Source organism: Monodelphis domestica, chromosome 4, assembly GCF_027887165.1.
Source record: "Monodelphis domestica isolate mMonDom1 chromosome 4, mMonDom1.pri, whole genome shotgun sequence".
Lineage (NCBI taxonomy): Eukaryota > Metazoa > Chordata > Mammalia > Didelphimorphia > Didelphidae > Monodelphis > Monodelphis domestica.
Window position 1 is genome coordinate 398,004,320 of NC_077230.1, and position 12,017 is coordinate 398,016,336.

The 12,017-nt window shown below is 51.3% G+C and overlaps 1 protein-coding gene across 3 annotated transcripts; it reads right to left on the reverse strand.

The window, feature by feature from the left end:
• Nucleotides 1-3,735: 3,735 nt before the first annotated feature.
• MIIP (migration and invasion inhibitory protein) lies at nt 3,736-12,017 on the reverse strand. Of its 3 annotated transcripts, none has more exons than XM_007491410.3 (10): nt 11,728-12,017; nt 10,063-10,232; nt 9,378-9,860; nt 8,507-8,684; nt 7,695-7,803; nt 7,526-7,584; nt 5,866-5,995; nt 4,955-5,051; nt 4,488-4,700; nt 3,736-4,194 (listed from the first exon to the last, which is right to left on the reverse strand). In XM_007491410.3, the coding sequence occupies exons 2-10, from the start codon at nt 10,207-10,209 to the stop codon at nt 4,069-4,071; spliced, it is 1,542 nt and encodes a 513-aa protein (XP_007491472.1). In that variant the 5' UTR covers nt 10,210-10,232; nt 11,728-12,017; the 3' UTR covers nt 3,736-4,068. The 3 variants fall into 3 exon arrangements, with proteins under 3 accessions (XP_007491472.1, XP_007491470.1, XP_007491471.1); XM_007491408.3 differs by lacking the exon at nt 11,728-12,017 and adding an exon at nt 11,313-11,465; XM_007491409.3 differs by lacking the exon at nt 11,728-12,017 and adding an exon at nt 11,321-11,451.

Genomic DNA, 12,017 nt, shown 5'->3' on the forward strand with positions numbered 1-12,017 from the left:
AAGATGATGTAAAAACAAGAAGATATCAGTAAAACCTTTTTTTAAAACCCGGACCTTCCATTTTAGAATCAATATTGTGTATTGGTTCCCAGGCAGAAGAGTGGTCCAGGCTAGGCAATGGAGGTTAAGTGACTTGCCCAGGAAGTGTCTGAGGTCAGATTTGATGGTAGGACTTCTTGTCTCTAGGTCTGGTTCTCTATCCACTGAGCTTCCCAGTAAAACTTTTAATAAAAAAGAAAGAAAGAGAGAGAGGGAGGGAGGGAGGGAGGGAGGGAGGGAGGGAGGGAGGGAGAGAGAGAGAGAGAAAGAGAGAGAGAGAGAGAGAGAGAGAGAGAGAGAGAGAGAGAGAAAGAGAGAAAGAGAGAGAGAAAGAAAGAAAGAAAGAAAGAAAGAAAGAAAGAAAGAAAGAAAGAAAGAAAGAAAGAAAGAAAGAAAGAAAGAAAGAAAGAAAGAAAGAAAGAAAGAAAGAAAGAAAGAAAGAAAGAAAGAAAGAAAGAAAGAAAGAAAGAAAGAAAGAAAGAAAGAAAGAAAGAAAGAAAGAAAGAAAGAAAGAAAGAAAGAAAGAAAGAAAGCTGGATCCAAAGTAGGAAAGGGGGAAAGCCCTGCTTAGGAAGATGCTTTACATCAGTTTGAAAGGTAATTCTATGCTATCTATAGTATGAAAAGGGCTAGAAAGGAAGGAGGAAGTGAAGAAGCTAGATAGGAATCTGAACTAAAGTGTAGCAGAGGGTCTCATCAGCACAGTACGGAACTAGTTTCAGAGCATCTACCCGTTCTCCAAATTGGGGAGCAATACCCTTCTATTATAGGTCTTCATGCTTTTTCTGGAAGCAGGTTCCCTAGCTGAGTTTGCATGTTAGCTGAGCTGGGCTTGCCTACATATTCCCTTACATATTCTTTTTTTTTTCCAATTCTTATCTTCCAACTTAAAATCAATACTAAGTATTGGTTCCAGGGTAGAAAAGCAATAAGGGTTAGGCAATTGGGGTTAAGGGATTTGCCCAGAACCCCAAAGCTAGGAAATATCTGGGTCATATTTGAACCCAGGACAATCTCTAGGCCTGGTTCTTGAACGACTGAGCCTAGCTGCCACTACATAAATATTTGTTGAATAAATGGAACTGTTGTAAGGTCATTAGGCCCATCTATCATACCTTGTGTCAACAAACAAATCCATTTAGAAGCTAAATGGAAGTTATTCTTGGCCCATCTGCTGTTCATCTGGCTTTCCCCCATGAAGACAAATAAATGAGAATCTCCAGATGATGTAAGAATGTAATGAATAATGTATAATTATAACGTTATAGTTCATAGAACTGGCATCTGTCTATGAAGTTTCTCCAAGTGTTGCTCTAGTCAGAACAGGAAGGACTCCCCCAAAAACGAGATTCTCTAAGCCAATGGTCCCTAAGCACATGAGTCAGTAGACTTCAGGGCAATGGCTCCCTCCACCACCATTGGCTACTTACCCCTTGGGTCAGTCTCTACTGCCAAGAAATAAAAGCTGTACTTGTGGGCTGGTACCTCCTAATTGCCCAAGTCCTTCTCCTGGAATTTTCTTCTCTCTGTTGGCTAAAAATACTGCCTAGCTCTTGAACATGACCACCTGAGACCTCCCAGGCCCCAAAGCCCCTAAAGCTGGAAGCCATAGGAAAAATACCAGGCCAAGAATGAAGACAGCTACTAGGTCTTAGTTCTGATTCCATTCTAAACTATGTAATCTTGACCAAGTCACTTTTTCTTGTTTTCCACATGTAACATCAAGGGAGTAGATGAGATGATCTCTCAGGTCAAATCAAGACTTAACATACTATATTCTTAGGACCATTCCAGTTTTGATGTTCTGGGTTCTAAGGTCTCTCCCAGCTCTGAAATTCTTCATATGTGACTATAAATCCCTTGAGATGTAGGTTCAATCTCTGTCTCAGTTACTTCACACTTTAACCCCAGACCAGTTCTTATCCCCAACTTTTTCTGAAGAAATCTGGAGGAGACAAGGGTGCAGTCTACATGTGGTTCTTGAATAAGCATAAACAGGGAAAGTGGAAGATATAGGGTTTGGGCTCTGTTCAGCTCCCAGACTATGGTTCCCTGCACCCTGGGCTTGTGAGAGCTTGGTCACCTCTATAGACCTCTCTGACACCTTGGACTGCTAATGGACACAATCAGTGTGTGGTTACTTATCTCCCTGAGACTCTAGGGCTGGCTGGGACTTACTAGATAAACCACCCACAAGGCTGTTCTACCCCCATCTCTTTTAGCTGCCCTGGGAAAACTGGTCACTTTCAGCCTGGATTACAGACTGAAAGCAATGATGGGGTAACTCAAGTGGCTCAAAGAGCAGAGACTCAGGCTTGGAGAAGAAAGGTCCTGGGCAAGTCATTTAACCCCAATTGCCTGGCCCTTACTGCTTCTTTTCCCTTGGAATCACTTCTGCTTTGGAATTGATACTTAGTATTGAGTCTAAGACAGAAGTTAGGGATCTTTTTTTAAGCCAAAGGAAAGACACCAGCTCTAGTTGCATTCTCCACTCTCCAGGGTCTAGTTTTCTCCCTTGTAAACAAGGGGTTGGCCTCTAGACCACTGGTCTCCAAGCTGGGGATGGAAAAAGGATCTACCTGCCAGGGGTGAGTTAATTTAAATAAGGTGCTTTTTCCAAGCCTTAAAGTGCTATATAAATAACTCCAGCTCTTATTTTTTTACGAAGTACTCCCTCAGTAAAAAGTATGTGCTCCAATGTCTATATACTTACACATTCCATGTTTGTTACTCTACCATACTAAGAGTTCTGTGCATTACTGGGCATTTTAAATGGCGAGATAAAGTTTGGAATTAGGGCAGGTTTGGGGAAAAGATTATGGAGTGGAGTGAGATCTAACAAGGATGACAGCTAATGCTTATATAGCATGTGCTATGTGCCAGGCACTGTGTGCTTAGTGCTTTACAATGATCTCATCTGCTCCTTACACAATCCTGGGAGGTTGGGGCTATTATTATTACCATTTTACAATTGAAGAAACTAAGGCAAACAGAGGTGAAGTGACTTACTCAGGTCACAAAGCTGGTGAGCAGCTGAGGCTGAATCTGAACTCTTTAGGCCTTTTAGACTCCAGGCTGGCACTCTAATTACTGTATCACCTAGTTGCCTCTGCCATCTTGATCGCAACCACAAATGCTTTTTGGTATGCTTAGGCAAAAAACTTACAAAGGATTCTTATGTGCTGGCCACTGCTCCTGCCCATACTCCAAGAGGCAGCCCCCAGGATCTGGAAGGCAGGGAGAGGGAAGATGGGATGTCCCCAATGGCCCAGCTCAGGGAGGGGGAAGGGACAGTCTAAGGACACTGAAGGACAAGGGGTAGGTTGGAGAAGGCCCCCAAGATCCCATGAGGTCAGTCTCAAGTCCAACTTTGGAGACCATCTAAGGCGCTCCACTGCTCTGACACTCTTTAGTTCCCCACTTTATAGCAGGGGAAATGATGTCTCAGAGAAGTTACAGGCCTCACATTAGACCATGCAGTCAATCCATTAGTACTAGGCCCGTCAGCTGGTCCCCCCTTGAGGATATTTCTTGGGCCTGGATTGCCTTTCAGAATTCTGGGTTAGCTTGGAGGGGACCAAAGGCAGGCAAAGCCTAAGGAGGCCCAGGGAGAGCCTGGCCCATCACCCATGCAAAGGCCCCACCAGTTCACATAGGGCTCTCCAATAGCAGGAATGAAGGAGGCTGAAGCTCCTGAGAGATCTTGCAGGTTTATTTTTTTAAAAGGCACACATGGCTGCCTCTGTTCTCATTATCATCACTGCACCCAGTGGCCTGGGGAAGCCTGGGCCTGAGCCCTAAGCCCATCCCACAGCCTCCCAGCACCTTCTCTCAGGGGGAAGGGGCTGGGGACAGTAGGATAAGGTGGTCTGCCCCACAGTGTGGACGTGTCTCTTGCTGAGGGCAGAACAATCCCAGTCTGGAAGTTTGGCCAGAAGAATGAGCCCCTATTGGAGAGGAGTAGTAGGGGAGTCCTGGAGGCGAGGACCCGTTTCCCCAACAGGAGGGGGCTGGGCACGGGGTGTGCCTTCATGGCCGAGGGGGGCGCCTGCTACCCGACAAATAGCGCTCAGCAACATTGCTTAGCTCGAATTGTGTGGTTCGAGACATGGAGAGCAGGGAGTCTGACCAGTTCCAGTTTGAGTTCCTAGATGACTAGAATTGGTAGGGAGAGTTGAGTCAGGGTCTGGGAAGGAAAGTCATGTGCCTGGGAAAAGGGGGACAGGGAGCAGGGAGGAGTACTTTCCCACAGACCAGGGGGAGGAAGTAGGCAGAGGGTAGGGAAGTGGAACTTGGTGGGATACAGGATGGATCACTTGGGACAGAAGGTGGCCCCAGACCCAAGTTAGAAATCAGCCACGAAAGGGGCAGGGCTGTGGGATGGGATGGGTCACCCTGAAACCCCCTGACCCTCCCACCTCTGCCCAGATAAACATCCCCTCCCTCACCTGGGGCCTTCTGACTGTAGGCACCCTGACAGTGGGCGGGGACTCTGTCCCTCGGCTGGCTGGAACGGGTGTGCGCTGATTTACCCAACCCGAGAGGTCTGGGGGCTCTATCTGCTGAGCCCCAGGGTCTAGGGAGGTCCTGAGGTCCAGGCTGCTAAGGGCGGAACTGCAGGCCGCTGATGTAGGGATGTTGTCCCAGCCCATCAGACAGTGCTGTGAGAGGGAAGATAGCAGAGCCTAAACAAGCCCCTCCTGCAAGCCTATTCAGGCATCTAGGTCAGGGGACATGGCTGCCACCACCTCCTCACCAGACTCTGGTCCTTGAAGAGCCAAGCACTGAGGCTTGGCTAAGCTTCACCCTCCTCCCCTGCCCCCGGCATTGGGAAGCACCAAGGCCAGGCCTCACGTGGGTTTGGAGAATGAAGAGATGAATGAGGACCGGGGGCTAGGCCCACGGATACACTCACCCGAGGCAAAGCCATGGTGTCTGAGGCATCAAAGCTTTTTCGCCGATGAATGGGGTATTGGTGGGGTGGCAGGAAGGTTGAGACAGGGACACTGACTCTGTGGGAAGAGAGAAGGAAGGGGTCAGGTCAGTCCAGGCCTCATCCTGGAAGGAGAGCTGAGGTGAGAGTGCTAAAGGAGTCTCCCAACCAAGAACCCAGGGGTGGGGGTGCTGCTGGATCCTCTGAAGGTTCACTGAGCCCAGATGCAGCTGCTGCTGTGGGGAGTGGAGAGGGAGAGCAATGTCTACAGGCAGGGGCCCACTTGGGCACTGCCCAGGCTGCACCGCCTACCTCCTCAGCCCAGATAACTGGAGCTGACTGCACTGGGGCCCCATTCACAAGTCTGGGGCCATATTTTCATGGGTTGACAGAAGTCTGGGGGAATCCTGGGCCATAGTGAGAGATCTAGACCAACCCCTGATGGGGGTGGAGGGAGTGTCCAAGGGCAGGCAGTAGGCACGTAGCAGAGCCAGGAGAGCTCATCCCAATGAAAATTGCCCCATAGGCTGGAATGAACTGGTCTAGAAGAGGGACAGGGGTCGGGAGAACTCCTCAGGGGCTCTCAGGGGAACAGCAAATGGCTTGCTGAGGATGTGCTAATAAGCCAATTCCAGTTTAGCAGAGGGCTGGGGGTCCCTTTTGGCTCAGAGCCCAGGACTCCATGCTCTGATGCCTCTTGAATCACCCTGTGCTATTTCCTCAACCATATGAGGGGCGGAGAATCTCAGAGACCCCTTTCAGCCAGGGTGCCCCAGGCACACATGTAGCCCAGAGCCTGCCTCCTCAGCTATGGGATTCTGGGTGGGTAACAGGGGAAGACGTGGCCCCTTCCCTCTTTCCTCTCCTGCCCCCACCACCTCCCCTGCAGACACCTGATTTGGGCAGGGTGATCCACGGTCTCACGGCCCCTCTGGCCGCGGAACGTCTTGCACATACAGCAGGTGGCTAGGGGATCCAAGGGAACTGTAAATAGACGCTGGTTGACTCGGTAACAATGTAAACCTGAAGGGGACATTTAAAATGGTCATGGTGGCCCTCTCACCCGGCTCTCCTACTCACTCCTCTCTTCCGGCCACAGTGAGTGGCCTTTAGGGATGCAGAGGGAAGAAACAGCTGGCTGGGTTCTGCTCCATTCCTGCCCAGTGGCAGCGGAGGTTCTGGGAAGGCATGTGCCACTCCCCACCCCCACTTCATGCTACTGGCAGCAAGACCCCTGGGGGGTCAGAGTTGAGCACCCTCTTCTCCTCATCCTTCCAGGTATGACTTGGGTATCTTCTCCTCCAAGTCAACTCATCCGTGAGCACTGATTAGTGTCTCCTAGCACAGCCACCCCTACCCTCATGGAGTTTATATTCTCCGGTGCAACTGGGGTTTGGGGAGCCCAGGCTAGGTAAGAACACTGGATCAATCAGTTAATGTCAGAAGGGTCTCAATTTTGACAATGACATTAACTCCTGCAGACCAGGACAACCCCGAGTCTCCTTGGGCCTCAGTTTCCCCATCTGAAAAATAAGGGTGGACTCAATGACCTTAGAGGTTCCTCCCAGGTTTAATCTAAGTCAACTTGACTCTCTGGACCTCCAAAATAAGGGGGCTGGACTAGATTAATTCTGAGGGTTCTTCCCCATCTAAACCCAGGATCCTTTAGGCCAGCGGTTCTCAACCTCTCAATTTGTAGCAATGAGAATACCTAATGCGTATCAGGTATTTACATTCCGAATCATAACTGTAGCAAAATGACAGTTTTGAAGTAGCCACCAAAATAATTTTTTGGTTTGGGGTCACTGCAACATGAGGAACTGTATTGCGGGGTCACAGCATTAGAAAGGTTGGGAACCACTGCTTTAGGCTCTTTAAGGTGTCTGAGCCTCATCTGTAAAATGAGGAGACTGGAGTAGATGGTCTCGATGGCCCCATCCAGCTCCAGGATTCTGGGATCCCAAGTAAATACAAAATTGATCTGCCAAAGAAATCCATAGTAGTTAGGGGGTGGGAGAATCCAAACAACCAAGGCTAGGAGGTAATACCTAGCCAAGCCCCGAAGGGTACCCAGGATGAAGGTAAGTAAGCATTCCAGGAGAGGGGGCACAGCCTGTACAAAGGTCTGATGATGGGAAATGGGAGGAGGCCAGTGTGGGGAGAAGCAAAGTGGGTGGCCCGGCACAACCTGCTACCTCCAGACAGGAGACAGGATATGCCACTAGGGAGGGGAGACTGGCCTTTCTAGCACATCCCCAGTCCCTCTGCTCACCCCACATACAGAAGAGAAATGCCACGGTAAGAATCTCTGGCCTCTGCTTCCTCCCTGCTCTTTTGTCCTGACCATTTCTGTGCTTGAGGACAGACCTACATGTCACAGTGCTCCCCTCCCCAACAGACTGCACACTTCCGGAGGCAGGGACTGTGGTACTGGGCATCACTGTATCCCCAGAAGGAAGCTACATGACCTGCAGCTCAAGGGCTCAATCCTCCCTACCCGGGGCTCTGAGGCATGGGCGCAGTGTTCCCTGGCAGGGCTGGGGTGAGACTCACACTGATGGGAATCCGGGGTTTGCTTGCTTCTAGTTGAGGATAAGTCCAGAGGATCCAGCCTGAGGGAGAGGGAGGGGAACAGGAGGGTGAGAAAGCCTGGGAACCCCCTCCTCAGGGGGCCCCATGCCATCTCCAGCCCCAGCCCATCCTCTTATCCTGCTTCACTCACTCTGGATATCTGGAAATACAGTCTTCCTTATTAGCCTTCCGAAAATCCTGAAGATTGGAGAAGTAGTTTTCAGATTTGTGGGTGATGGGAGATGTTGAGTCCAGCAACCCTGAAGTGGGAGATGAGAGATGGGGATGGGGAGGTCATAGGGTGGAAAAAGGGGGAACACTGAGGGCCAAGTGCCCAGGCCTGAGGGAACAGAGACAGACCTATGATGAGGAAAAAACTCCAGTTCAGATCTCGGCTTGATGACGTCGAGATGACCTCAGACAAACTCCTTAGCACCGATGGGCCTCAGTTCTCACCTTAGAGGGAGGTGAGATGGGCAAGATGCCTCTAAGGTCCCCCTCTAGCCTACACTGGCTGCTAAGGTCGTCTTCGGGCCTTGAGATGCTGCTTCAAGGTGGAAAGGCAACTCCTCCCTTCCCAGCAACAGTGGAATGCCAGGCTGCTTGGCATTCAGCACAGAAAAGCCTTGGCTTTGGAGCTAGGCAACCTGAGTTCCAATTCTACCTGTGCTGCCTTTGAGGCCTGGCCTGGACTATATTATCTCCAAGGTGTTCCTTCTAGCTCTAAATTCTACTTTATTTTTTCTTCTGACTCTAAACACATCAACATGTCAAATATTGGCAAAAAAATGAGGGCAGGGACGGCTTCATTTTTGTCTTGTATCCAGACGTTGGCACCTGGCACACACAAGATGCTTAATAAATGAACAGGAAGTCCAGTCCTTCAGCAGCCCACTAATCCCTAGCCTCTTCCCTTCAACCAATGCCTCTTGGATGAGAGAGAGAGAGAGAGAGAGAACTTACCTGCAATCACATCATAGCCTAAATAAGGCTTCATATGCCAACTCTCTTTGGGAATCAGAAAATCCTGATCGTGGGGGCAGTTGGGCAGCTGTCCACCCGGCAGGTGTGAAGAGGTGGGAAGCCAGCGTAGTCTTGGGTTGATGGATTCAGAACCGAACCAGGCAGGTACCTGAGAGGTCTGAGGGAACAGGGCCCCCAGTCACCCTTCTGCCTTATGACATGGTTAACCTGTGTTCCCTTGCACCCAAAGGACAGGGACCATGGCTGACCCAGCTCTGTAGGACCCCAAGGCCTGGCACAGAACAAATGTTCAACAAAAATATATGGAATGATACCTCCCACCAGGGGATGTTACCTGAAGTCTGAATAGTCCATGGGACTGTGCAGCTGGTACCTCTTTCAGGCTTGGGGGACCTGCTGAAGGGCACCCATACCCAGGATAGACAAAAGGGGGGAGGGGGAGGTCTTAGATACCAGAGGACCTTAAGCCTATTTTGATGGCTACCAGAGGATGCCAGAGGGAATTCTAATGAAGCCAAAGAGGCTTCAGGATGTCCTCTTCCATTTCCTGTGGTTATCCAAATGGCCAACCAGGAGGAATGAGTCAAGGGCCTGCACATGCATGTGAGGACACAGGAGGTTCAAGCAGTCTGGAAAAACTTATGGGAGGAGGGAAGACCTGACCTGGGTCCTGGCAGGTGAATAGGGACAGGAGCAAGGAGGGAGAAGACTTTCTGAGTCAGGGGAAGAGCCCAGGGAAAAGAAAAGAACCTTGTCTTTCTGGGTTGCTGTTGGCTATGCTCCTCTATCATGGTCCTGAACTGGACAGGGCCTGCTGGTTTGGCTCTAGCCCACCTCTCATTTCTCTTACCTTGAAATTCTGCCACTGCTGGGCTGTCAGGATGGACCTTAAGCCTCCTGGATCTTCTGTTTCATGGAATGGTCTCTGGAGCCCAAAGAGTACAGGGTCAATTGTGGGCCCCAATTTTGCAGCCTCGGGGGAAGATGGCAAATTTAATGGAGTGGGTCTGGAAACAGGTCTGGAAACAGGTCTGGAAACAGACCTCCAGGAGACTTTGGGCTCCTGACCCTGGGGTATACTAGATGAGGCGGAATCTGAGGGAGACACATTCTCCAAGGAAGACTCATTCTTTGTCGTCTCACTGTTGTTACTAGTGCTGCTCTGTGGGGCTGGCTCTTGGCTTGTGCCTTCCCGTTCTTTGTCTGAGGCTTCTTTGTCCCCAGTGGCAGCTCGAGGGACTGGGCAGGGGTCCAACTGGGTGGCAGGTTCATTGGATACGATGGTCTCTTCATCTTGGCTACACCAAGCCTCTGATGATTGGATGCTGCTCCCCTAGCAGAGATGGGAATACCCCTCCAGTCTCCATGTCTGCCCCACCTCCCTTCTCTCTCTGATCCCTTCTCCCCATCCCAGGATCTCAGTCCCCAAAGCCAATTAAGGAGCCCTTGTTCCAGGCCAAGTCCAGGGACAACTCCCAGGAGTGTTGCACCTACCTCCCCTTTCATAAGCTAACCCCCAGGAGTGTTGCACCTACCTCCCCTTTCATAAGCTTTGGGAACAGCTGGATTGCCCCCCTGGCCCAGGCCACAGACCTCCGGATCTCCTCCTGCCCTAACCGCAACTGCCGCAGGAGCTGTAGGTTCATTTTCCGAAGCTGGGCCAAGTCCTCAGCTTCTGGCATCTTGAATGTGTTATCTGTAGTAGCTGCAAGGAAAATGAGGGGACTGGGGTAAGGTCTAACCTGGGGAAGTGGATAAAAAGTGAGTTCAGGCTGTCAGTAGACTGGATTGTCCCACCAACCCACCAATTAACCATGGACAGAGCTCTGGGACGGTTCCCTCCACCTGGGGCCACTTCAATACCACTGAGGAAGCAGAGGACTCCTATGGTCCTTAAGTTGGACATGATTATTAACAACCACAGCCCTTCCATTAGGCAGACTACAGTATTTTCACTATTAATACAATTATCTCTTATGATAGACAACTGGGAGAATTCTTATAAAGCCAAACCACCTTAAAGAGGAAACTGAGGAGCAGAGATATTTAAATGATTTGTTCAAGGATACACAAGTTGCAAACATTAGAATCGGAATTTGAACCTTCCTCCTCACCACACTGTAATTATAAACTAACAATGATCATTAATCACAAGAACAATGATAAAGTCCCCATGTTCCAGCAAAAAGAGCTGGAGAAAGGGATTTACCTAATTAATTCTCTATTTCCAGACCCCCTCCCTAGTCTCCTCTCTCCCACCAGCTCAGCCTCCCATCTCTAGCACTCAGACCCGCCTCCCCCCCCCCAGTCTCAGGAGAGAAGTCATTTTAAATTAGGTTATAGGACCAGAAGATTTAGAGGCTGAAGAGACTGCAGGTAAAACCCACACTCCTGGATAGCATGACTGTCAGGCTCTGTGGGCCTCAGTTTCCTCATTTGTAAAATAGGACAAAGGTTGAGCAGAAAAGGTCCCCCAGCCCTTTGAGTATTCCCCATTCTATTCTCCATCGCCGCCTGCCCCTAGCCCCATTATGGGAGGGCGACTGTCAAGATCAAGGAAGGAGATGAGCAGGCCCCGTGACCTCAGCGTTTCACTGTCCCTGGGAGGGAGGAAGCCTCAGTTTCCCCGTCTGTAAAATGGGGACGTTGGCCAACCGCAGAGCTCAGAAGCGAGGGCCACAGTGCCTCGGAGGCCGACTCTGAAGTGGGGGGGGGAGCCCAACCTCCGGGCGGGGCCGCACGTGGGTGAAGAGGAGCCGCACGTGGGCAGGGGAGCGCCACTCACCGACCCACCGAGGGACGGCGCTGCCCTGGAGGTCACCCACACTTTCGACTCCATCCTGTTTGGTTCTGCCCACCTCGTATGAACCCATTCCCCCGCCCCCCTCCTTCCTCCCGACCCCGGACCCCACTTTCCCTGGACAAAGGGGGGGGAGCCGCCCACCAGGAAAGGACTCCTAGGGGTGGGGCAGAGGGCGGGGCCCAGCGAGCGGCCCTGCCGTCTCATTGGCCGAGCTCGCGGCAGGAAGAAGGGGGCGGGGCTTCCGGTCAAGGCGGTACACTCCACAAAGCCCCACCCACGGGCGCAGCGCGCGGCTTTCAGGCGGAAACGCGGCGGGAAGCCCTGAGCTCGCCGCAAAAGGCCGGTCCACTACCCCCACCCCGTCCCAGGCTCTTCTCACGCTGAGTAGCCCCCCTACCAGCTGTCCCTGACTAGACTGCAGGCTCCCGGAGGACGGGGACCACGTGCTCGGTGCTTTCGAAGAAAGACTCCACGGGGTACACACGAGGCCTCCTTCCACTAGCCTCGGCGGGCGTAACGTCACATGACCGTGGAGCCCCGCCCCCAGCCGGGGCTGGCCCGGAAACCCCTAACAACTAGGGGCCGCTCTGGGCACATCATCAAAAGCCTTTATTCAGTGTCGCCCTGCAGCCCCAGTACCCGATTGAGGGGAGAGAGACAGGTCCCAGCTTCCCTCTCTCCCCAAGT